Source organism: Rhinatrema bivittatum, chromosome 5 (assembly GCF_901001135.1).
Source record: "Rhinatrema bivittatum chromosome 5, aRhiBiv1.1, whole genome shotgun sequence".
Lineage (NCBI taxonomy): Eukaryota > Metazoa > Chordata > Amphibia > Gymnophiona > Rhinatrematidae > Rhinatrema > Rhinatrema bivittatum.
In genome coordinates this window covers 308,577,003-308,603,870 of record NC_042619.1, presented here as the reverse complement: position 1 = coordinate 308,603,870, position 26,868 = coordinate 308,577,003, and the positions used below count along the sequence as shown (strand labels likewise).

At 47.2% G+C, this 26,868-nt stretch overlaps 1 protein-coding gene across 1 annotated transcript in view; it reads left to right on the top strand.

Moving 5' to 3' along the window:
* Nucleotides 1-26,868, top strand: part of LOC115092445 (vomeronasal type-2 receptor 26-like) — a 167,881-nt gene that overhangs the window by 86,368 nt on the left and 54,645 nt on the right. Inside the window, exon 3 of the mRNA XM_029603278.1 lies at nt 10,520-11,359. Coding sequence (XP_029459138.1) covers nt 10,520-11,359 — 840 coding nt within the window. The remainder of the gene's footprint in view (nt 1-10,519; nt 11,360-26,868) is intronic.

Sequence of the window (26,868 nt, the reverse complement as noted above, 5' to 3'; positions counted from 1 at the left end):
TGCATCAAGGGTCCCCAAATCCTGCCGTTTAATACAAAAGGGAAAATTTTGCAATATATATAGCCATTTCGGCAAAATAATTAGCTTATATAGATTGATACGCCCGCCCAGAGACAAAGGGAGCTCTCTCCAGTGATCCAGTCTATCCCTCGTGACCTGGAGCAAACGGGTGATGTTAAGAGAATAGACAGAATTCAGGTCTACGGAAAGCAAAATCCCCAAATACTTGAACGCAACGCTCGCCCAATGTAAGGGAAATGTGCCCGTCCAGCCCTCTCTCAAAGTAGGCAGGAAGCCTAGGGCTTCCGATTTATCCCAATTAATGTTCAGACCCGAAAACTCCCCAAAGGCATGAAATAGTCCCAATAGAGCCGGAAGGGATCGATCAGGCGACGTGAGAAAAACCAAGATATCGTCCGCAAAGGTGGCATATTTAAATATCTCCCGGCGCGAATGAGAATAGAACTGCACTCCGCGAATATTAGGGGTCGCCTGCAATGCCAAGAGCAGTGGTTCAATAGTAAGCAAAAATAGTAGAGGGGACAAAGGGCAGCCTTGGCGGGTACCGCGCTTCACTGAAATGGGAGGGGACAGCATCCCATTTATCAATAATCTGGCCTGAGGAGCTGAATAAAGTAATTGGATTGCCTGAAGAAAAAACCCCTGAAACCCCATTTCAGTAAGTAATTGAAACAACAGGCCCCATTCGACCCTGTCAAATGCCTTTTCGGCATCTAGACTGACCACCAAAAAGGGGATCTCTGTCCGTTTACATAGGGCCATCGCCACCGCCACCTTCCTGATGTTCGTAGTGGCATAGCGTCCCTTGACAAACCCCACCTGGCCTGGTTGGATTAGCATGGGTAATATCGTGCCCAAGCGATCCGCCAAAATTTTTGCCAGATATTTATGATCTACACTCAGCAGGGAAATGGGTCTATATGCCGCCGGTTCCAGGGGGTCCTTCCCTGGTTTGGGGATTAGGGTCACATGTGCGGTATTTCCAAAAGGAGGAAATGAACCCCTCTGAATTAACTTAGTAAATACCCTGGGAAGGAAGTCCACCATGGGGTCAATTAAACATTGATAAAATTCAGAACTAAATCCATCGGGGCCCGGCACCTTCAATGGTTTCGCCTGCTGAATGACTCTACACATTTCCTCCGCCTGAATCGGTTCGTTTAGCCACCGTTGTTGCGCCACCGTGATCGAGGGAATCTTAACCCGAGCAGAAAACTCATCCCACTTCTCCTGAGACCATCCCCCGGAGCTATACAGCTCAGTATAGAATTCCTGAAAAGAAGCTAGAATATCGGGGGTGGTGTTAACTATCCGGCCGGTCACCGTACGTACAGCTGTGACATGCCTTGCTCCCCCAACCGAGCGGACCAAGTTCGCAAGCATTTTCCCTGACTTATTACCAAACTGGAATAACCGATATCGATAATAAAGAATACTCTTTGCTGCCCTCTGATGCAGCAGGGAATTAATTTCTGTTTGCAAGGAAATGTATACTGAACGTGTATGCGCTGATGGGTGGGCAACCAATTCCCTCTTAGCTTTTTGCAGCTGAGCAGTGAGAAGTAAAAGACGTTTGTCCTTTGACTTCCGCCAGTGAGCAACATATGATATGATGTCACCCCTCAATACGGCTTTAGCCGTATTCCAAAAGAGGACCGGGTCCTCCAAATGCTGCTGATTTAAGGCGGCGTAATCCTCCCATCGTTCTCGGACATAGGTCTTAAAGGAGGAATCCTGTACTAAAAAATAAGGATACCTCCAAATTCGCCCCTCAGGCCTCTCTAATTGAGCTTTTAAACGTATCCATATGGGGGCGTGATCAGAGATGAGAACATCTCCAATCCCAGCCTCTGTGACTTGAGAAAAGTAGGGCGCACTGACATAAAAGTAATCAATTCGGGTTTGGGTCGCATGCGCTCTGGCACTATGGGAGAAACCCTTTTCGAAGGGATGAAGGGTCCTCCAGGAGTCCACCAAATGTATGGTGTCCTCTAGAGACTGAAGATGCTTATTACACTGCCCTGTTCGTGGCCCCACTGAAGTTCTATCCCAGGTTGGATCTCGCAGGGCATTAAAGTCCCCCCCTTCCACCAGTTTTTATCAAGATATGGAAGGAGCACCTGTTGTAGAGAGCGATAGAAAGCTTTTTGCTGGGTGTTAGGGGTGTAAACACAACATACCACTATAGGGGTCAGATTAAGTTCTGCCTCCAAGATTAAATACCGACCACTAGGGTCTTTAATCTCTTTTAGAACCCGCCAAGGGAGGTTCTTCTTGATTAGAATTGCCACCCCCGCTGATTTCGAGTCCCCCGAGGCAAAATGGACCGCCCCCACCCATCCCTGGCACAATTTGAAATGCTCGGCATCCGTAAGATGGGTTTCTTGAAGGAACGCAATATCTGCCGATTTGCGTTTTAGGGCCTGTAAAATGTTATATCTTTTAATCGGAGAATGGATACCACAAACATTCCAAGAGGTAAACAGAGGCCCTGCGCTAACCATTCTCTGAGACAAAAAACTCGGTCATAACAAATTTGGGAAACAAAAAGAGAAGAGGAGGCCGTCCCAGCAAAAGCCTCCTCCGCATCCATACACACTCACCCACCCTGAGAATATCAGTCATATAAAACCAACCACTCAGCCCAACCAGAGAACAGAACAGTACCAGGGTCTGGCTAGGGTCCCCCCCGCTTCCCCCCTCCCCATCCCCTCCCGCCCTGAACCCCTGTTACATCGCCCCCCCTGTCCCCACATACTCCCAAATTCCCCATTCCACCACCAACCAATCCCCAACAGCGAGATCACTACAGACGCTACCAGCCCCCCCCCACATCTAAGATGCCTCCCCAGCCGGCAAGGCACCCCCCCCCCCCCCGCCCCCTGTCACGGAACTGTCAGCCCTTCAGAAGGTCTCCAAGCAGGAAACCAGGGTAGTAAACTGTCCCAATCTGCAGCTGCTCGTTTAGTGACTAAAAAAAAACTCCGAACAGAATACAGATGCCTCCCCCCACAGGAGCCCGTCATGTGTTAAAACAGTGTGTGCAAACAACCCTTCCAAACAGTGCAGCCCCAACATGTTTAACACAGCAACCATAACAAAAGCAAATAACATTTTACAACGCAAATGTCCCGGTAGCTGTCTCTCTTTGCAGATGTGGTGCAAGAAAAAACCGGACGTCTTCACCCAGGCTCACAGATCCCGGGCACCAAAGCACCTCAGCCGATCCTAAACCAGAGGCTCAGTAGATCTCCCCCAACATCCGCAGCTTATTGCTCATCAAAACGTGCAGCAACCGTAGTAGTGACTACTTCAGATGCGCCCCTTCACACCAGAGTGGCTTTAACTCACCACCACCCCCCAAACACAAGTCCCAGGACCGCCACCGCAGTCGCCCATCTTCGGGGTGTGCACAAGAATCCGCAGCGAAGGGTGAACTTACATACAGTTTGATGGAACACAGCAACTTGGCAAACTTCCGGGTCACCCAATAAAACACTCAGCACCCGGTCAGCATCCGGAGATGGTGGGCACAGGGAACGTCAACAATTAACCAAACGTTGTTGGGGAGGCAGAAAATAGCCCCCGCCCGGCTATGCATCTTGTACTCGTGAACAGTCTCGCGGCCGTCTGCCCGATAACTTACTGAATGCTGAGTGCCGGCGGCCATTTTGAACATGTGGCCATCAATGCTGACTCGCGTCTGGCGAATTCCGGAGGCCTACCGAAGATACGGTAAGTGAGGAAATAAATTCCCGCAGGTCGCCGGCATTTGCAAACCAACAAGGGCCGGTGGGGGTGACGACCCGGACTCGAGCCGGGTAAACAATCATCGCACGGTGCCCAAGATTGTGCAGCTGAGCACACAGAGGTGAGAGAGCTCTCCGCTGGGCCAACAATGCCGCCGAGAAATCCTGAAAAATGAGGACCTTGTGCCCCTCATACCGAAGATCCTTACCTCCTCTCACAGCCCTCAGGATTTCCTCTTTGTGCACATAATTTAAAATTTTTGCTATCACTACCCGAGGCTTGTCTTGCTGGGATTTGGGTAGGCCAAGTCTATGTGCTCTCTCCACACGCAGGGGCCCTCTTGTCAAATTTAGAGCAAGCTCTTTCGTGAGCCAGGCTTCAAGCCATTGTGGCAACCCCTGTTCCTTCAAGGATTCTGGAAGTCCCACCAACCTAAGGTTCGATCTGCGGGACCTATTCTCAAGGTCCTCCAGTCTGTCTGTGTGCATTTCCAACGTTTTCTTTAGGGCTGCCAACTCAGCCTGTGTGCTGTTAAGGCCATCTTCCGCTTCAGAGATTCTGTGTTCCATATCTCCAAATTGGGTCTCATAACCGGCAATGGAGGAGTTCAATTCACCTAATTGGTGGGATAATTTCTTAAATTCGGGCTCTAATGCCTCCACCACCGCTGCCTTAACATCAGCCCAGTTGGTAGGGACAGGTGATTCAGACAGGCCCGGCTCATCCTCCGACAGCATTTCGTTAGGCCGCCCTTTATCTTTCTCCTTTTCTTTCTCTTTCCTCGCCGTCCGAGTGGACATTTCGTGGACCAAGTACCCCGGCGTCAGCTCCCCCCGGAATCCTGCGGATGAGGAGCTAATTTGATGCGTGGGATTTGAAGGATGGGGCTGGATAAGAGGAATGAGAGCCAGAGAAGGGAAGCTACATCCGCTCTCCTTCACAGCGTCCCTGACGTCATTTTTAAAGGTCTAAGAACTGGCACTTCCGCACTCAATCATTGATCTCTTTTTTGTACTTAATTACTACACATGTATATAACCATCGGAACTCATCTTAACATCATTAAAGGCTATCCTGTTTTTTAATGTATTAAACTATTCCATTCAATTTTGGAATTGAGACCAATAGGGATGTGAATCGTTTTTGAACGATTAAAATTATCGTCCGATAATTTTAAAATCGTCCTAAATCGTTAGAGTGCACGATACAATACAAATGCCCCCGATTTATCGTCAGAGGTATTTGTATTGTATCGTTAAATAGGGCACGGGAATTATTTGGGGGAGGGCAGGAAAACCGGCACACCAAAACAACCCCTAAACCCACCCTGACCCTTTAAAACTAATTCCTTACCCTCCCCCACCCTCCCGAACCCCCCCCAAAATGTTAAGTTACCTGCTGGTCCAGTGGGGGGGGGGGGGGTCCCGGCGCGATCTCCCGCTCTCAGGCCATCGGCGCCATTTTGGCTGCCACTAATTAAAATGGCGCCAATGGCCCGATAAAAAAAAAAAACCCACCCGACCCTTTAAATAGACCCCCCCCTTAGCCTCCCCCACCCTCCCGACCCTTTTTTTTTAGGGAGGCCCGCGCCGCTAAAAAAAAAAACCCACGCCGGCCATCCACTGCTCCTACCATGTGACAGGGGCCGACCAATGGCACGGATACCCTGTCACATGGTAAGGGCAAAGGGGCATCGGCGCCATTTTTTTTTAGAACAGCTGATGCCTGGGAACGGGAAATCTCTCCCCGAGGCCCTCCTGGATCTCTCCCTGAGGCCCCCCGAGGCCCCCCTGGACCACCAGGTAATTTTAAAAGGTTTTGGGGGGGTCGGGAGGGGGGGTCAATTTAAAGGGTCGGGTGGGTTGGTTTTTTTTTAGCGGCGCGGGCGTCCCTAAAAAAAAATTAGCGATGTGAATTGGAATCGGAAACGATTCCAATTCACATATCTTAATGATCAGATTTCCCCCCCCCCCCCAGCCGAATCTGATCGTTAAGATGATCTGGCACACGATTCACATCTCTAGAGACCAACGGGTTCTTCTGATCGCAACTTGAAAATCCATTCCTGCTCTTTTTTAAACAAATGTCTTTCTCGATTGCCGCCTCTTGAATCTTGTTTGATATGGTCAATCACAAACCATTTCAAATCTCTTGTATTATGATTTTCTTGAAGACAATGTGCTACAATAGGTGCAGATATTTTTTTGTTATTGAAACAACTTTTGTGTAATCAAAAAACCGTCATCATGGATTCCGCCTGGACCCATACACCCCCTGATTGACACATTTCAGAAATTAGTTTTAAGAGATGTACATTCGTTGGAACCATGTTAAAAAAAAGTTTCAGTTTGATTTTAAGCCAATCAGTTGCTTAAAATAAGCGCGGCCATGTTAAAAAAAAAAAAAAGTTTCAGTCTGAGAACGACAACTGAAGAAGAAGGTTCACTTCTCAAATTGTAAGTATTCCAGATAAAATTACCACTTTTAAAGCATTTTTGCAAGCATATAATTAATGAATTTTTTTGCCATTGCATTCTAGAGTCCGCCCTGAAGCAGCGTTTTCTGGCGAAACATCGGCCACGTTGGCGGCGGTCAATAGACCAATTCGGGCTAGAGGCATGGCAGTGTGGTTAAAGAAAATTGAAAGTAAAGGTGGTAAACCTCAAGCAAAAGATAAGTGCCCTGCCAATTTTCAAAATGTCGGGACTGTTGTTAAAATGGAAGACTTGATGCAGGACATGTCAAGTCATGTTCTGTTTTGATAGCGGAACGGTGTGAAATTACCCATCTGAGGTTTGAAAAAAAGTAAGGCTGAAATACAATTGCAAAATTCAAGTTGATGATTTGCTACAGAACAAGTTAAGAAACGGCGCCACAAGAATGTCTTGTGAAATATAAAAGTATAGCGATTCAATCACAGTTCAAAAATTTAGAAAGTGTGATCGACAGCTGTTAATGAGACAAGATAAAGCGACATTGTTACAGGGACATTGTTATAAGAACATCGTTACAAGGATATTGTTGCAAGGAGATTGTTCCAAAGAAAAAAATTATTTTCTCTTCAAGTGAGATCAAGCTATGAAAAAACAAGATAAAAAAAATCCATAATGGAAGTGATTGAAAATCCATAATGAAAGTGATTGAAAAATCATAATTGCTAAACAAGACCAGGTAACGCTGTTATAAGAATTATTTTCAGATACACAATAACATCCGTGATAAGATATCATTCCAAGATATTTAAAAATTTTATTAAAATTGAAAATAAGAGAGTACAAGACCAGTGACTGTAACAATTGGCTCACAAGAAGTTTCTGAAATTTCAGATCTCTTGCCAATACTGAGGTCTTCTCTCTAGCACAAAAAATTTTATTGTTAAAAACTCGTAATATAAAAGTTCAAAGAGATTAATAAAGAAAAATTCATTTTAATGGTATATCACATTTCTTAATATCATTTATTTATTTATTTATTTATTTTAAATTCTTATATACCGACATTCCTGTAAGGTATACAGATCACACCGGTTTACAGTACAACAGAACCGTCGCATGGGAGCGATAGAAGGAACATTTGAAAAATTGAAAACAAGGAACATATACAACCCATAGAGTACAAAAACTTCAAAAACTTCAATACAGAATAAATAGCATATAAATAACATAACATAACATAACATATGAAATAAGGGGTACATTCCAGTAAAGACGTTTGGTAGCAAATATTACATCACATAACTGGTTATTTTATGTTATTGATTGTATACTAGTTATTCCCGGATTTTTTTCTGTCTCATTTGACAAAATGCTTATGTTTTATCCTATTTTCTTCAGATGGATCCTTCTTCCAATTTTTGAAGGATTTTTTTTTTTTGCTAAAATAACCTCTTTCACCTCACCTTTTAACCATGATGATAATCGTTTTGCCTTCCTTCCACCTTTCTTAATGTGTGGAATAGATATGGACTGCACCTCTAGGATTGTATTTTTAAACAATGTCCATGCCTGATGAACACTTTTAACCTTTGCAGCTGCACCTTTCAGTTTTTTTCTATTTTCCTAATTTTATCAGTTTCCCTTTTGAAAGAGTAGTGTTAGAACTGCAGATTTACTTATTGTCCCCCTTCCAGTTATTAGTTTAAATTTGATCATGTTATGATCACTGTTGCCAAGTGGCCCAACCACCATTACCTCCCTCACCAAATCCTGCATTCCACTGAGAATTAAATCTAAAATAGCTCCCTCTCTTGTTGGTTCCTGAACCAATCGCTCCATGAAGCAGTCATTTATTACATCCAGGAACTTTGCCCGTGTGATAAGAGGAATAACCAACGATCTCTCAGCCCTTGGGTATAGAGAAAGAGTTGGGGTATTTATTACAGATACAATAGAAATCATTTACAAATAAAGGAAAGCTCTCTGTGATAGTACACACTACTAGGGATGTGAATCGTTTTCCATATCGTCTTAATGATAGAAATCGTGTGGCAGGGCAAGAAAATCGTCTTAGGCACGATTTTTTAGTTAAAAAATTGTTAAAAATCGTTTTTTCCGATTAGTGCGCACTAACTCGAGTTAGTGCGCACTAACGGGAGTTAGTGCGCACTAACTGGGAGTTAGTGCGCACTAACTGAAAATGATACAATTTGACACTTTTCAGGTCAGTTAAGGTCAGTTTAGGAATGAATATGTATTCCTATTGGCTGCCCTCTTATTTATTCATGTTACCAAGTTTCCTACTGACAGTATATGGGGGATGGGAAATGGAAACAGTTGGTAGCTTGACAAAACAAGTAATGTGATCAGTCAATGTGACTAGAACTTGTGCCCTAACCCTGATACCAGGGGTATTGTGATCTTCCTGCACACAGTGCCCTATCCCTATTAATACCAGGAGTGTTGTGATCTTCCTGCACACAGTGCCCTATCCCTAATACCAGGGGTGTTGTGATCTTCCTGCACACAGTGCCCTATTCCTGATACTGGGGGTGTTGTGATCTTCCTGCACACAGTGCCCTATTCCTGATACCGGGGGTGTTGTGATCTTCTTGCACACATCCCGATATCAGGGATAGGGCACTGCATGCAGGAAGATCACAACACTCCTGGTATTAATAGGGATAGGGCACTGCATGCAGGAAGATCACAACACCCCTGGTATCAGGGATAGGGCACTGTGTGCAGGAAGATCACAATACCCCGGAGGAGTGAGGGTCAGGCAGCTCCCCCCTGTCTTTGAAGCCAGCCTCTCACTAGTAATGCAGGGAGGGAGCTGTCTCAGACTTCACCATCCTCCCCCCCCCCCCTCACCCACACACCATTCACTAGCTGGGACATGGGGGAAGTCAGGAGTGAGGGTCAGGCAGCTCCCCCCTGTCTGTGAAGCCAGCCTCTCACTAGTAATGCAGGGAGGGAGCTGTCTCAGACTTCACCATCCTCCCCCCCCCCCTCACCCACACACCATTCACTAGCTGGGACATGGGGGAAGTCAGGAGTGAGGGTCAGGCAGCTCCCCCCTGTCTGTGAAGCCAGCATCTCACTAGTAATGCAGGGAGGGAGCTGTCTCAGACTGGTATCAGGGTTAGGGCACTGTGTGCAGGAAGATCACAACACTCCTGGTATTAATAGGGATAGGGCACTGTAAGAGATGACTGTAGTAGATTGAATAAAGATCTGATGTTTCTGCTCTCCTCACACCAAACAAAAACAACACACAAGCAGAGAAGCCCTTCTTACAAAACTGAGCTAGTGAGTTAAGTAGGAGGAAAAGTAAACATACTGGTGCCAGTGTGGCTACTTAAAAAATACACTTACCAACAATCAATTACATATATTTGAACTGTGTACAGTTCCAGCCAGGACCACCTTTCTAAAATGCACAGTGATTGGCAAATTCAACATGCACTAGCATTTCAGGTGCCTGCTAACAAAATAATAAACAAACAAGTTCTAGTCACGTGAGTGCTGATCATTACATTACTTTTTTTGTCAAGCTTCCAACTGTTTCCATTTCACATCCCCCCAACCATATTGGTAACATCAATAGATAAGAGCACAGCCAGCCAATAGGAATACATACATACATATTCATTCCTAAGTGACCTTTACTGACCTGGGAAGTGTGAACACTTTGTTTCATTTTCTGTTGGTGTTCGTTAGTTTCCAGTTCCATTTCCCATCCCCCCAACCATCACCTCAGTGGTAACCTTGGTAACATCAATAGATAAGAGGGCAGCCAGCCAATAGGAACACATATTCATTCCTAACTGACCTTCAGTGACCTGGAAAGTGTTTATTTGTATCATTTTCAGTTAGTGCGCACTAAATCGAGTTAGTGCGCACTAACGGGGAGTTAGTGCGCACTAACTCGAGTTAGTGCGCACTAACACGATTTAACGATTTTTAACGATAAATCGTTAGAATTTCTATTGTATCGTGTTCTATAACGATTTAAGACGATATAAACATTATCGGACGATAATTTTAATCGTTGAAAAACGATTCACATCCCTACACACTACAGATGCCATATATAAGAAAGAAACTACCCTATGATAAGCTGAATACAGTATAGTTTCCTTATAGCTTCCTGTTATCACATCCCTGGGTTGCCAGAGATTCTGATATGCACACTATGTTTGGGACGTACCATGTGCTTTCCTATCTTATCAGGTTGGGATTCCTTTTATAAATGTGCTCTGCTTTAATTATGATTTTTAAACATTTATTTTGACAAACATTTTCTGCAGATCAGTTATGGAGCCATGGACCCGATCTTCAGTGATGGGATTCAGTTTCCATCCTTTTACCGGACAGTCCCTAATGAGCGCGCTCAGTATGAAGGAATTATTCAGTTACTCAAACACTTTGGCTGGACCTGGGTTGGGATTGTGGCATCAGAAGATGACAGTGGGCAAAGAGCAACTGAAGAACTGAAGCGAGAGATCATCCAGAGAGGGGTCTGTGTTGAATTTTCAGTAGTAATACCTGACGAATTTATCAGCAATAAAATAAAAATCTTTCACCAAGCAATTAATATTATCAGAGAATCCACTGCCACTGTAATCATTCTCTACAGCAGTAGGACCTACGTAATGCAGGAGATCATGAGAACTGAGTGGCTGGAGTTTGCCCAGAAATCAGAGAAAGTTTGGATTGTCTCAGCAACTTTGTCTATTATTACAGATTTGGGCTTAGATAAAGCTTTCCTTGTAATAAATGACACTTTGGCATTTTCAGTTTCTAGAGGAGAGATTCCTGGATTCCAGGACTTCCTATCTAGGGTGAATCCAGCAATGTTTCCAGACGATGATTTACTGAAACGGTTTTGGAATTGGAATTTTAAGTGCAATCTGCCAAGTACAGAGAGCGTTAGAAACATTGCTTTCCCCCATAACTGCACTGGGAATGAGACTCTGAGCAGCCTGGGTGCTGTACTCTTTGATGTTTATAATTTTAGGCTCTCGTACAGTGTTTACACTGCAGTCTATACACTGGCACATGCTTTACATGACATGTACTCAGCACAGTCCCAAAAGGGGGCGTTTGGAAACAGAGAGAATCTGCTGCAGGACTTTCAGCACTGGAAGGTAAGCTGCAAATACACACAGGACTCCGTGTGGAAGAGGCAGTAAATTCACGTAACCCCTGCACCACTCAGGGTCACCCTCCCAGCCTTGGGGAGCAATGGGTTACTCTCCCAAGGTGGGAGATCAAATCTCTGGGGCATGAGCTGGAGGCAAGGTAACCTGCAGGGGTCAGTCCTGGGCCAAGGACCCTCCAGAATAAAAATACAATGTCCAGCCTAAAGCTGAGCTCCAAAATAGAAATAGTTTACTGTAGAATAAAACATGTTGACAAAACACCAATAGCAGAGATAGACAGACAAAATCACAGTTCTTAAGTGGCTCTTCACTTCTAAAAACACAAAAAATAGTAAAATACATGTTTCTTACTCTGCGCCTTTCTTCTGTTAGCAACAGTTACACAGTATCTCTTTCTTTTATATGTTCCAGAAGCAACCCAGGCCTATCCTGGCCCTCTTTTCCTTCCCATTATTGTAGAGATTAGGAAGTCTCCTCCAAGTGGCCCTAGTCCCCAGCCTTTCATTTGAATCCGTCTGCATTGCAGGCTGTGCCATTCACCTCTGCAGGAATGGGCAGTCTCTTAGGCAAGGGGGAGGTTAGACCATGGGACTAGCAGGCAGGGTGGTTTTGAATTCAAGAAGGAATGAAAGTCAGGATTCGGGCTGGTTCGACCTGCACCTTCTGGGAGGCTGTAACCCCCTCTCCAGAGCTGCAGGAAGGACCTGGTCACCCCTTCGGCCCATCAGAGGAGGTTACAGTGTCAGCAAGTGAAACTCTTTTTGTTTTTTTTTCCATTTTGGGGGAAAGAAAGTATTTTTGCTGCCCCCTTCTTTGTCCAGTGAGAGAGCTATTTTTCAAATGGAGTTTCCACCCTGGGACCCAGGACACAGGCAGGTGAAGATCGGGAGAGCCCTTCTGGAATCAGGTACTGTTTGGGAAAAGGGACATTCGCTCTGGTTAGGATACCCCAGCCCCTTGGGACAGACATTCAGTCCATACCATGGATGGATTACATGTTCCAAGTTTAAAGAAAAAATGTCACTTCCACAGCGGGATACATCGTTTAGACTTGTACTACATCAAAGACAAGGAATCTGGATGTATGTGGACATTTTATTTATACACTTTATTGATTTTACTCTAATCAATTTCAGTAAATATTATTTTCAACACCCATCCAGTGAGTCCTTCCTGTTTTGTACAGGTACCTGTCCTGAAGAGCAAGAATAACACACACAGTTAGGAACTGTGGACCCTTGGCCCGAGGTGGGGTTGTTGCTACCTGAGGAGTTGGACCCCACAGGTCCCCACCGTCAGGAGGCGAGACTGACTGGGAACAGAGGCAAGCTGGGACGTCAAGCTGGGACGTCACTTGTGCCGACCCTCATTCCCCACAGGTTGAGCCCTTGGGTGCCAGGGCTGGGAGGACTTGGAGCGTCCCTGTGTGGCTGGTCCTGGAAAGGGTAAGCGAGTGCTTGCAGAGAGGATCAGAGAGCTTAGGCACAGTTCGAGACAGGAGCCCTCCAGGAGCCAAGGAGAGAAAGGGTCTCAGGGAGTGCAAGACCACTGTAGCTCTGAAGAGCATAGTGCAGGACCACATGGGAGTAGCCTCGAGACAATGGGATGCAGATGAAGAGGCATGGCCTGTAGTCCGCTGGATAAGGCTAGAGTGGAGAACCCGCTGAAGCAGGTGCCTGTAGGAAAGCAGTGCCGGAGTACAGCCTGGGGTACGGCAAGCTGATGACAGGGGCCTCTGTAGTAGTAGCATAGAGGGATACCCCGAGGAGCAGGGCACCGACTCAGTCTGGAGGTATGCTGGGCTGAGCCTACTCCCAAAGAGAGAAGGTACAGAGGCAAAAGTACTCAAGGAGGAGTGCCGTGGGATTCCTAGGAGCTGCGGGTACTGCGGTTGGAGCTCACAGGTAGAATGGCGCAGAGCCTGACCCCCAAGGAGCGGGAAGCACTGAGAGAGAGTCCAGGTAGGGTTGCACTGAGCCAGGACCCACAGAGCAGGAGGCGCCGAGAAGGAGTCCGGGTAAGGTTGCACTGAGCTCAGCCCAGAGGAGCGGGAAGCGCCAAGAGAGAGTCCAGTACGGTTGAGCTGAGCCAGGGCCCAAGGAGCGGGCGATACTGAGAAGGAGTCCGGGTAAAGTTGTTCTAGCCTGGCCCCGGGTAGCGGGAGATGCTGAGGGAGGAACCTAGAATGAGAAGCGCAGAGGTCCGATGCCTGGAACAATCCAGTCCATGGGGAGAATATGGCACCAATAGTAGAGATGTGTGCATTCGTTTTTTCAGAACTGGAATATTTCAACAAAATTGTCTAATTCGACATGGTTCAGAGGACCCGAATCCCAAAATGGATTTTCCCGCAATGCGGGAAAAATTTGTTTTTCAGGTTAGCGTGGGGGGAGGGGCACATTTTACTTTTTAAAAAAAACCAAAACAACCCAACCCTTCAAATTTACTTTACAAGCCCCACACCATCCCGATCCCCCCCAATACTTACTGAAAACCCTGGTGGTCCAGCGGGGGACCCGGAAGCAATCTTCCACTATCTGGCCGTCGGGCCTGCCAGGAATCAAAATGGCGCCAGTGGCCCTTTGCCCTTACCATGTGACAGGGGCTCCCGGTGCCATTGGTTGGTCCCTGTCACATGGTAGGAGCACAGAATACCCCATCTCGGTTAAACATTTAACATACAGCATACAGACTCACCCTTACCAAATACAGAATAAAGTATAAACAGAAATATGTAGATAGCACTGAACTGGAAACTGCAACAAGCCAGATTCTGTATGCAATGCAGCAATGGAAACACAAACATCACCAGTCCTCATAAATCATTCATCAAACAATAAAATAAAGGAATATAAATCAATGATATTAGTAAAACCATACTTATAAAATAAATAGTTCCAATGAGTTAAGGAATAGAATAACATCCGATAATTAAGAGCTCATACTAAAATTTTAAAAATGTTCTGAATAAAATATTTCAAAATGGCAGACACTGGCACCAGAAGGGTTCCCACTCATTCACACACAGGCCAATCAGTTCCCATTCACACACCCACACCCTAGTCACATTTCTATGCCCATACAAACACACACACACCAATTAGGTTTCCATGCCCACAAGCACACCTACACACCCCCAAGTCAGGATCCAATTCACACACATACACACACGACCCAGACAGATTTCCATACATAAACATACACCCCTGTCAGGCTCTCATCTACACATACACACACACTCACACCCCAAATAGGTCTTCTTACATACCCACCCCTGTCAAGTTCCCATGCACACACACATCTCAGTTAGGCTCTATTCACATTCACATACACCCCAGTTAGGTTCCTATTCACACACACACGGCAAGCTCCCATTCACACCTACACCCAAGTTGGGCTCTCAATCACACATACCACATACCCCTATCAGGTTCTCGTACACACACACACACACACACACACCTGCACCACAGTCAAGCTCTCATCCATTTATTTATTCACTTATACTCATACATACCATTGGGAGTCATTTTGCTGCTCCTCTTTGTGCACCAGCCCCTGTGCTAATCAGATCTCACAAGGCTAACACTTCCTCTATGCTGATCTCATGCATCTCGAGATCAGCACATAGCATGTTCTAACTGCATGTGTTTTGGATAGTGATCAGGCTCCCTTTTCCTCTTGCCATCACCAGTGTGTTGCGCCGGAGGTGGACCCTTGGGCCGAGGAGGGGTTTACGCAACCCGTAGGTTAGGACCTACAGGCCACCAATGTCAGCAGGCGGAGTGGGCTGATGAATGGAGGCCAGCTGGAGCTTCACCAATACCAGCCCTCATTCCCTGCAGTTTGAGCCTTTGGGTGCCAGGGCTGGTTGGACTTAGGTGGGCCTCCTTATGTTGTCGATGAGGATATTGATGTCAGCCCAGAGACAGCAGGAGAGAGATGGATGGAGGTAGTGTCCCGGAGACTCAGGCGCCAAAGGAATGAAAACAGATAGGGACGTCTGCGCAAGAGTAAACCAAGTCCAAGGCATAAGCTGAAGAGGCTTCGGGGAACAAGTTTGAGTCAGGGCTGGTGGCAATCTGGAAGCAGTGGCAAGCAAGGCTGAGGACTGATCACGGAGATAGTCAAACATAGTCAAATGTTGTAGAGGTCTGGGTCTGGAGAGCGGCAACGACATAGTCAGACAATGCAGAGGTCTGGGTCTGGAGAGAGGCAACGACGTAGTCAGGTAATGCAGAGGTCTGGGTCTGAAGAGCAGCAATGGCATAGGCAATGCAGAGGTCTGGGTCTGGAGAGAGGCAACTACGTAGTCAGGCAGTGGCGAGGTCAGGCAAAGCAGAGGTCCGGGTTTGGAGAGAGTCAATGGCGTGGTCAGGCGAAGCAGAGTCAAAGTCCGTGTAGGCAATCCGAGGAAAGGTGAAGAGCACGAACATAGGAGCGAGGAGACGGGAACCAGGATCAGCGAGCAACAGGAACACGGGAGTGAGACGAATCTCTGAGGAGGCAACGAGTACTCGACCAATGAGGAGACCTGTTGGAAAGGCAAAGCTAGGGAGCAGAGCCTGGCTTAAGTACCGGTGCTCCGCTGACGTCATCATCCGGGGGCGTGGCTTGGTTCCCGCCGAGGGCCCTACTTAAGCATTAGTGATGCGCGCACGCACGCCTAGGGAGGGGCACGGCACTGCGTCTCTCCATGGGTCACGCAGAGAGGGCTGACGTGGAGCAGTTGAAGTGGTGGCCCTTACCGGGAACACCAGGGTCTGTAGCTGAGCCAGAGGCACCAGGGGTGGCCCAAGGATGGAGCTGGCGGCCTACCACCACCAGGGACAAGGAACTAGGTACTGGAGTTACTGCAGAGAGGTGAGGGGGCCGTGCCGTGGGTCTGCCGCGGATGGCATGCGTAACAGTACCCCCCATTTTATGCCCCCCTTGGAGGTCAGGGTTTGCCCGGGTGGGCTCGATGAAAGTACAGGAGGAGGATTTTGTCCAGGATTTTTCGAGCTGGTTCCCACGAGTTTTCTTTGGGGCCGTAACCCTCCCAGGAATGGAGGTATTCCCACCGGCAGCCCCTACAGTGGATGTCGAGAACTTCATGTACCTTGTAGGTCATATCAGTTTCAGCCACCAATGGAGGTGGTTCAGGAGCCTTTCGGGAAGGCCAGGACAAGACCACTGGTTTTAGAAGAGATACGTGAAACGTATTGTGTATTCCCAGCGTAGGTGGCAGCCGAAGCTGATATGTAATTGGCCAATGCGTTGAGTGACCGAAAAAGGGTCCAATGTACCTTGGAGCGAACCTTTGAGAAGGTATCTTGAGTTGGATATACCGAGTGTTCAACTAGACTTTCTGGCCGGGAAGGAATTCAGGGGCCGAGGTCAGTGACTGTCAGATCTCTTGGCCCGGGAAGCAGCTTGATGTAAGCGAAGTTTCGTCTGTTCCCATAAAGCCTTGAGGACATCAGCTGTAGCCTGTGCAGCAGGGAAAGGTACTGATAATGGTATGGGCAATGGTGGTCATGGTTGCTTCCCGTGGACGATGGAAAATGGTGACGTGCATGTAGCAGTGGCAATGTGGGTGTTGTGAGAAAACTCCGCTCAAGGAAGGAGTTCAGACAAATTGTCTTGGCAGTCATGTATGTAGGCACGGAGAAAAGCCTTTAAAGAGTGAGTCATACGCTCAGCTTTTCCATTGGCTTGAGGGGATTGGGGGTTGTTAGACTGATGTTAATGCCGAATTTACGGCACAGGGCGCACCAGTATCTAGCAACAAATTGTTGACCTCTATCAGAGACAATTTCCTTGGGTAGGCCATGTAATCTGAAGATGTGACAAAAAAATAGGTGTGCCAACTCAGGAGCAGATGGTAGGCCCGGTAGAGGGACAAAATGGGCCATCTTTGAAAATCAATCTATTGTTACACATATAATGGTATGGCCTTTAGATGGAGGCAAGTCCATGATGAAATCCGTAGACAGGTGGGTCAACGGTTCCTCGGGAGCTGGAAGTGGTTGAAGCAAACCAAGGGTTTTTGTTGCGCACAAGTGTTACAGGATTCAACGTATGCTTTAGTGTCAGAGACCATAGTGGGCCACCAGCAGAACTGCTGGAGCAGCTCCAAGGTTCGTGCTCGCCCTGGGTGACCAGCAAACTTCGAGTCATGTGCCCAACGGAGGACTCTTTCTCGGAGTCATCGGGGCACAACAGTCTTCCCAGTAAGGACTGGGTGAGTAGCGGATAAGCAAATACAGGCTGGATCTATTATGTGGCTGGGTTCTACAGGATTATCTTCAGGCTCGATAGAGCATGATAGGGCATCTGCCTGGAGGTTTTTCTCAGCTGGACGGTAACGAAGTTCAAAATTGAACCTGGAAAAGAATAATGCCCATCGGACCTGGCGGGCTTTGAGACATTGGGCATGGCTTAAATGTTCCAGGTTCTTGTGGTCAGTGAATACAATGAATTTGTGTTGAGCGCCCTCTAACTACGGGTGCCATTCTTCAAGGGCAAGTTTGATGGCGAGTAACTCGCGATTTCCGATACTATAATTTTGTTCTGCAAACGAGAACTTGCGAGAGTAGAATGAACATGGGACTACAGGTCCAGAAGCAGTGCATTGGCTCAGGACCGCCCCAGCTCCAATTGCGGAGGCATCCACTTCAACCTGGAAGGGGCGGTTCGGGTCAGGGTGGTGAAGACAAGACCCAGCCAGGAAAGCTTCTTTGAGGCAGTGGAAGGCTGTGATGACTTCTGGTGCCAATTTCGAGTATCTTGGCCCTTACGAATCAATGCAGACAGAGGAGCGGCCAAAGTTGAATAGTGTGGAATAAAATGACAATAATAATTGGAGAATCCTAATAACCGCTGGAGAGCCAGACCCACGGGCTGCGGCCAGTCTTGGATTCCTTTTAGCTTGGCGGGGTCCATAGAAAATCCTTGTTGTGAAATAATGTACCTGAGGAAAAGCAGACTGGATTTCTCAAATAAACACTTATCCAACTTTGCAAATAAGGATTCTCACGGAGGCATTGGAGGACGGTACAGACATCAGTGCGGTGTGTAGCCAGATCTTTAGAAAAGATGTCAGATCTTTAGAAAAGATGTCATCCAGGTATGCCACAACCTTGATATACAGCAAATCTCTGAAAATTTCGTTCATCATTCATTGGAAAACTGCAGGCGCATTACAGAGGCTCAAGGGCATCACCAGGTATTCGTAATGCCCGTCTCTGGTGTTAAAAGCTGTTTTCCAAATATCGTCAGGCGGATTTGTACCAAGTTGTACGCCCCGCGTAAATCCAACTTGGTGAATATGGATGCTCCATGCAGGCGATCGAATAGTTCCGAGATCAGCGGCAGAGGGTACTTGTCTTTGCTGGTAATGGAATTCAGGCCACGATAGTCGATACACGGCCTGAGAGACCCATCCTTCTTGGTCATGAAAAAGAATCCTGCTCCGGCAGGAGATGTAGAGAGGCGGATGAACCCCTTTGCAAGGTTTTCTTGAATGTACTCCGTCATGGCCTTCATCTCAGGAAGAGACAGAGGATAAGTGTGCCCTCGGGGAGGCATGGTCCTAGGTAGGAGGTCTATGGGACAATCAAACCTCTGAAGAGGTGGGAAAAAGTCTGCTTTTTGCTTGGAGAATACGTCTTTGAAATCTGCATACGGAGCAGGTATGCCTGAAGAAGTGGCGGCCAGAGGGACCACAGGTGGCGGTACCACTTTACGTCGACAAGACTGGTGGCAGGTGGGACCCCATTCCACCAGTTGGAGTGAACTCCAATCCAATTGAGGGTAGTGATGTTGGAGCCAAGGGAGTCCTAAGACCACCGGATGAATGGATTTCTCCACTACTAGTAATTCAGTTTCTTCCATGTGGAGGGTGCCAGTGCATAGATGAACTGGCTCTGTGGTGAGGAATATCCAACCGGATAGTGGGTCCCCATAAATGGAAGCAATGCACAAAGAGATCTCCAGAGAATGGGTCTTTATAGCCAGTAGTTGAACTAGATCCTTGAGGATAAAATTACCTCCTGCTCTGGAATCCACCAGAGCAAGAACTGGAAAGGACCGAGAGTCCCAGATCAGGGTGACCGTTTCAGACAATTGAAGGGCCGAAGATGTTGTGCCCAAATTCAAGACCCCTACTGAACTTAGGCCGGGAAGTTTCCTGGATGGACTGGGCAGGCCTGTAGATGGTGGCCAGAGCTCCGCAATACAGACACAGACCAGTTTGTCTCCGCCGGAGGTGCTTTTCCGGGTCATCCGCCCACGGCCCAACCACAAGGGCTCTTCCATCTTGGCCACAATAGAGACCCTACCAGAGGCAGGGCTGGTGGTGGGTGGTGAAAGTGATCGAACCCGAGAGGGCTTCTTGGGCATCCGACTCTCCCGGCGACGCTCTTGGAGACGATGATAAATTTGGCCCGTCAAGTCTATAGGGTTCTCAAGAGAGGAAGGGAGCTCCCGTGCAGCCAGCTCATCCTTCAGCTGCAAGGAAAGTCCATCCAGGTAGATAGCTCATAGGCAGTCTTCCTGCCAAGCGAGTTCAGAAGCTAAAGTCCAAAATTCAATAGTGTAGTCAAAAAGACTTCTTTGACCTTGATGGAGGTGTAACAAACTAGTGCTTGCCATGGCATGCTGCCCTGGATCATCAAAGGTCTGTCGAAACACGGCCATGAACCAAGACAATTTCCTTAGGAGGGAGTCCGATCGCTCCCACAGGGGAGAAGTCCAGGGCAGCGTCGTCCCTTCGAGTCGAAACAAGATAAAGGTGACCTTGGTCAATTCATCCTGGAAGACGGAAGGCTGCAGAGCGAACTGCATATAGCATTGGTTGATGAACCCTCTGCAGAGCTTGGAGTCACCGCTGAAGTGCTGGGGCACTGGTAGGGCCAACAAGGCTCTAGGCATAGAAGGTGACGGCTGTGGATGAGAAGGAGCTGGTACTGGAACCGGATTGCTGGTGAGGGCATCAAGCCGGGCGTGGAGACGCTCAGTGGAGGAGGCCAGTGCCTCAAGAAACTGCTGCTGTTCTTGTTCTTTGGATTCCAGGCCATGAATAGCCTGGAGGACACACAGCTCTGCCGAGTCCATGGCCTTTGCAACCTGTTGCTCCGAAGGTGGACCCTTGGGCTGAGGTGGGGTTGACGCAACCCGTCAGCAGGCAGAGTGGGCTGATGAACAGAGGCCAGCTGGAGCTTCACCAATACCAGCCCTCATTCCCCGCGGGTTGAGCCTTTGGGTGCTGGGGCCTGCTGGACTTAGGTGGGTCTCCATATGTTGTCGATGAGGAGAACAAGATCATCCCAGAGACAGCAGGAGAGAGATGGTCTTGCACTGGACGAGGTAGTGTCCCGGAGACTCGGGCACCAAAGGAATGAAGACAGACAGGGGGCGCCCAAGCAAGAGCAGGCCGAAGCCTGAATAGACCAAGTCCAGGACGTAGGCTGAAGAGGCGTCGGGGAACAAGTTTGAGTCAGGGCTGGCAGCAATCTGGAAGCAATGGCAAGCAAGGCTGAGGTATGATCACGGAGATAGTCAAGCGTAGTCAAATGATGCAGAGGTCTGGGTCTGGAGAGAGGCAACGATGTAGTCAGGCAATGCAGAGGTCTGGATCTGGAGAGAGGCAACGACGTAGTCAGGCAATGCAGAGGTCTGCTTCTGGAGAGAGGCAATGATGTAATCAGGCAATGCAGAGATCTGGGTCTGGAGAGAGGCAATGGTGAGGTCAGACAAAGCAGAGGTCCGGGCTTGGAGAGAGTCAATAGCGTGGTCAGGCAAAGCAGAGGTCCGGGCTTGGAGAGAGTCAATAGCGTGGTCAGGCAAAGCAGAGGTCCGGGCTTGGAGAGAGTCAATAGCGTGGTCAGGCAAAGCAGAGGTCCGGGCTTGGAAAGAGTCAAAGTCCGTGTAGGTAATCCGAGGAAAGGTGAAGAGCAGGAATGTAGGAGCGAGGAGACAGGAACCAGGATCAGCGAGGAACAGGAACATGGGAGTGAGATGAATCTCTCAGGAGACAAGTACTCAACCAGCTAGGAGTCCTGTTGCAAAGGCAAAGCTAGGGAACAGAGCCCGGGCTTAATTACCGGTGCTCTGCTGACGTCATCATCCGGGGCTGCGGCTTGGTTCCCATCGCGGGTCCTACTTAAGCATTAGTGATGGGCGCGGCGCCGAGTAGCAGCATCTCTCCGCAGGCCAAGCGGAGAGGTGCAACGTGGAGCAGTGGAAATGGTGCCTGGTCCAGGAACATGAGGGTCTGTTGCTGAGCCGGAGACACTGGGGTGGCCCGAGGACAGATCTGGCAGCCTACCGCCACCAGGGATGAGGAACCAGGTACTGGAGATACTGCAGAGAGGTGAAGGGGGCCGTGCCATGGGTCTGCCACGGATGGCACATATAACACAGTGGGATGGCGTCCACCAGCAGCCTCGTGGGCCTCTTCCTCTTCTCACCACTGGTGGGATGGGGGTCCACTGGAGGCCTTGCAGGTCTCTTCCTCTTCTCGGCCACTGGTGAGAGAGGGTTCACCGGCGGCCTTGAGCCCTACTCTTTTTCCGTAGCCCCCCCGGGTCTGCCGCCCTATGAAATTACACGCTGTGCACACCTGGTAGAGCCATGCCTGAGAAGATCACAGCTCCAACCTTTATCTGTCCTTCCCATTTGGAGCAGCACCATATTCAGTAGAGTCGTGTTGATTATTGCAATGGACTTTATTTTGGGCTCCCTGATTCCACTATTCAGCCACTTCAATTACTCTCGAATGCAGCCACATTGCTTATTTCTGGCCATAAACATTCTGAACATATCACTCCAATCCTTATATAGTTATACTGGCTATGTCTGCGACAACTCATTGAATCCGAAATTGGGTTAATTATGTTCAAACTTCTCACTCGAGATCCTGTTCATGGCTCAATGCTCTGTTGAAATTGTATCAACACTCTCATCAGTTAATATGGTCTCGATTTTATTTATTTATTTTAAAATGTTTATATATCGCTTTTACAATATAAAAATTAATCAAAATGGTTTACATACAGAGCATACATAATAAAATATGAAATCTCAAATAATATAATATAAAAAACTAAAAAACAACAAAAACATATAAAAAATAAAACTACTAAAAAAACTAAAAATATCTAATCTAGTATTCAGCACCAAACCGCATAAGTGTATTAAAGTAAAGTAGCTGGGGAATGGAGGAGGATGAGAGTTGAGGGGGATTAGATGTGTTCTGAATGATGCAGGAATCTTAAAAGCTAATTGAAATAAGTATGTTTTTAATGATTTCTTGAATTGTTGTGAGTTTGAAATTTGTTGAAGAGAGTTTGGTAGAGAATTCCAAATGGATGGACCAGCGACAGAGAAGGCTCTTTTTCTTGTAATCTCCAGCCTTGCAAGACAGACTGAAGGAATATCCAATAAGGTTTTAGTTAAAGATTTTAAGTGTCATGTTGGTTTATAAATTTGCAGAATAGAGCACAGCCAAATTGAAGATGGGTTATGTATAAGTGAGTGGATAGTGGACAGCATTTTATATTGGATCCTGAAACTAATGGGAAGCCAGTGGAAAGAACAGAGTATTGGAGATATATGTTTTTCTTAAAGAGGTACCGGATAGTATACGAACAGCAGCATTCTGAACTAATTGGAGGGGACAGATAGCTGAATCAGGTAAACCCAGATAGAGTGCGTTACAGTAATTAAGTCCTGAGAAAACAAGGGATTGAAGGACGATGCGGAAATCTTGATAAAAAGCAGGGGACGAAGACGCTTTAACAGATGTAGCTTGAAAAAAGATTTTTTTGTTATAGCAGAGATGGGTTGTGTCAGCGAGAGATCAGAGTTTCAGTATTCCTAGGTTGCATGCTTGGTTTAGAATAGGGATGGATATGCCATTTATTGAGAGATAGGAGGGAGGACCAGTTGTGAGGTTAGAGAAAGATGTTAGATAGACAATTTCTGTTTTGGAAGGGTTTAGTTTTAGACGATTATGCGATAGCCAGGCATTGATCGTGTTTATGTATAGTGTAACCATAGAGAGAGTGGAGGACCATGAAGTGTTATAAGGTACCAGAAACTGAATGTCATCAGCATATATTTTAAATTGAATGTTTAAGGAGGAAAGAATATGATAGAGAGGAAGCAGGTAAATGTTAAAAAGAATTGGTGAAAGAGAAGATCCTTGTGGAACACCAGAAGAAATCATATATCGATCAGATGAATAATTACCAATATTAATTTGTTGCGTGCGGTCTGATAAATAAGATGAAAACCAGTTTAGGAGTGTCGCAGAGATGCCTATGGAATGTAAACCTGATACAAGAATATGATGATCAAGAGTGTCAAAAGCTGCAGAAATATCTAAGAGAACGAGAATAAAATCAGTATTAGAGTCAAAGCCTCATAATAATGAATCAAAGGAGGAAAGAAGTAACGTTTCTGTTGAATGACCTTTACGGAAACCAAGTTGACCAGGGTAAAGAATGTCATGTTCGGTGATAAAGTCTGAGAGTTGAGATAACACTACTGATTCTATGAGTTTGGCTAAGGATGGAACTGCGATAGGTCTAAAATTGTTAAGTTCTAGGGGTGTCTTTCATTTTGTTTTTTGTTATTGGGAGAATTGAAGTTTGTTTTAAACTATCCGGAAACAAGCCTGACTCAAGAGATTGGTTCACCAGTGGACACAGAAAGTTGCAGGTGAGGGACCCCCATAGATTTAAAAAGAGAACCAAAGCATGGATTCAATGGAGAATTAGAGATTTTTTGCTTCTGTTTAATGGATAGTATAGTTGATTCAGATACTGGAGTGAATTCTGACCAATTGCAATCTGAGGGAGGACTCCTGAAAGTAGGGTAGGGTATATGTTAGGGGTGTGCATTCGTTCCCTACGAATCGGGAATCTGCAACGTATAGGGCCCTATTCATTGTATTCGTGGGGAAGCAAAATGTATCGCGATTCCCCACGAATACAATGAATCTTTGCCAAATTATTCAGCCGCCTAAATGAGCCAATTTAAACACACTCCCCACCCTCCTGACCCCCCCAAGACTTACCAAAAAGTCCCTGGTGGTCCAGCGGGGGGTCCGGGAGCCATCCCCTGCACTCACACCCTCAGCTGCCGGTATCAAAATGGCGCCGATAGCCTTTGACCTACTATGTCACAGGGGCTATCGGTGCCATTGGTCAGCCCCTGTCACATGGCCATCGGCACCATCTTGTGCTCCTACCATGTGACAGGGGCTGACCAATGGCACCGGTAGCCCCTGTGACATAGTAAGGGCAAAGGCTATCGGCGCCATTTTGATTACTGACAGCCGACGGCCCGAGTGCAGGAGATTGCTCCCGGACCCCCGCTGGACCACCAGGGACTTTTGGCAAGTCTTGTGGGACCCTCCTGACCCCCACAAGACTTGCCAAAAGTCCAGTGGGGGTCCGGGAGTGACCTCCTGCACTCCGGCCGTCGGATGCCAGTATTCAAAATGGCGCCGATCGCTTTTGCCCTAATTATGTCACAGGGGCCATTTTGAATACTGGCATCCGACGGCCGGAGTGCAGGAGGTCAGTGGAGAGCATTTCCCTATCCATAGCAATCGAGTTTTGGCCATAAAGTTACTGTTGGTTTTGGAATTTGATACAATGTGTCCATTTTCCTGCCAGCCTGTACTTATGAATGGAGTCAAAGACCATGGAGGGGAGTGAGGGGACTTCCTCCCTGTCCTGACAGTAAAAGAGAAGAGAGAGGCTTTAATTCATGCTTCACCATCAAGATCCCCTTCGCCATCTACATGACCTAATTGGAAAAGCTCCCACAAAAAGATGGAAGGGATGATCCATACAGAATAGAGAAGCCCCCTCCTCATGCTTTGTCCATTGATGTGGATAACACCGTAATCCTCCCAGTGCCCTCAAACAGTAACCTTGCGGTCATCTCTCTCTCCTTCTCTGCACATCTCCAGAACACTGCTAAAATGTGTCATTTCTTTCTTAGACTACTGCAGCCTGCTTCTTACTGGTCTCCCAGTGAATCATCTCACTCCACTACAATCTATCCAAAATTCAGTGGCAAGACTTATCTTTCACAAAGGTCACTACACCCATATAACCCCTCTTCTCAAGCCATTACATTGACTCGCTATCTCTTTTCACATTCAGTTCAAGCCTTTGTGACGACCCTTCGGGAATCTCACTATAAGGTCCTAGCTTTTTTGAGGTAGAAGTTGGAGTTAGATAGAGGAGAGAGGGGTGCACCATTTCAGAACAGCTCCTCCACAGAGTTGCTGGACTGGCCAGCCCCCTGCTGGTATAAAAGCAGCTCTCAGCACAGCTGTGTGTGGCTTTTTGTGTTGGAAGACAGAGGTGTAGGAGTGATTCCTAAATTGTTGTTTCTCTGTTCTGATGTACAAGGCCTCATGGATTAAATCCTTCACGCAGTAGGAAACAAGCAAATGATTACTGGTTCTAGACTCCAGGGTTGTTTAAGATACTTTTGAACTTATCTTTTTTGGGAATTTTTCAGTGAAAGCCCTGGCACCCTAGCTCAGTGGATTTTCGGGGAGTCCCCGGCTAGATGACATCAGTTTGGGAAGATTCTGCTGCTTTCCATCTCACACAGACAGTATTATTCCAGCTATCTGGCAGTACTTATCCAGCTAAGTGGTGACGTTTGCTCTCTCCTGTCAACCTTAATGCCCCCACCCCAGCCCTTCCTGAGTTTGTGTGTTCAGCCTGTGCCAAACACACATTTTCCATTCAATGTGCTTTTATTTTTAATCCCCCAGTGCATTAGCATAGTAGCTTACTGCATTGGGCAGTTTTTAAAAAAATTGTAATCTGTGCCTTAAAACCATGCACTGAAATCCAGCGCACAGGTTCTTAAAGCGCAGATTACTGCATCAGCCTGTCTGTATGCAATCCCAAAAAGAGCTGGCACTGAATCAGAGTGAGTCAGGAGAAGTCAAAGTCGGGTTGTGTAGGTAAACCTGCTAAAGCTGCTTACTTACACAGTCGCGCTCTGAGAACTGCTTTGGGAATGGCGCAGCTGTAGAAGGCAGGAAAATGAGGGCCCTGCACAAGAGCCGCACCACCGTGGGACCAGCAGCAGAACTGGAGGAGCCATAGCAAGTCAGGGACTGACAGTCATGGCATCTTGCTCCCCTGTGATGGGCCTGCACTTAATTTGCTTCTTTCCCCCGTGGTGGCAGCCACAGCTTCATAGGCCAGTTCCCCTCAGACTATCCTCTCCCCCCCCCCCCCCCCCCACATCAATCCAGTGGTGGAAAAGGCTCCTGCAACCCCCCTTACCACTGGCCATGTCTCTGCCTGCAGGAGGCGACAATACAGAATTAGAAGTCAAATGTCTGATCTGGATGCTTTATTTAACAGAGACACAAATCTTTGGACAAGCCCGACTCAGGCCGAGTTTCATCCTCTTACAATGGGGCTGCATCAGGGGCTACAACATGCAGACAAATGACTTACTAA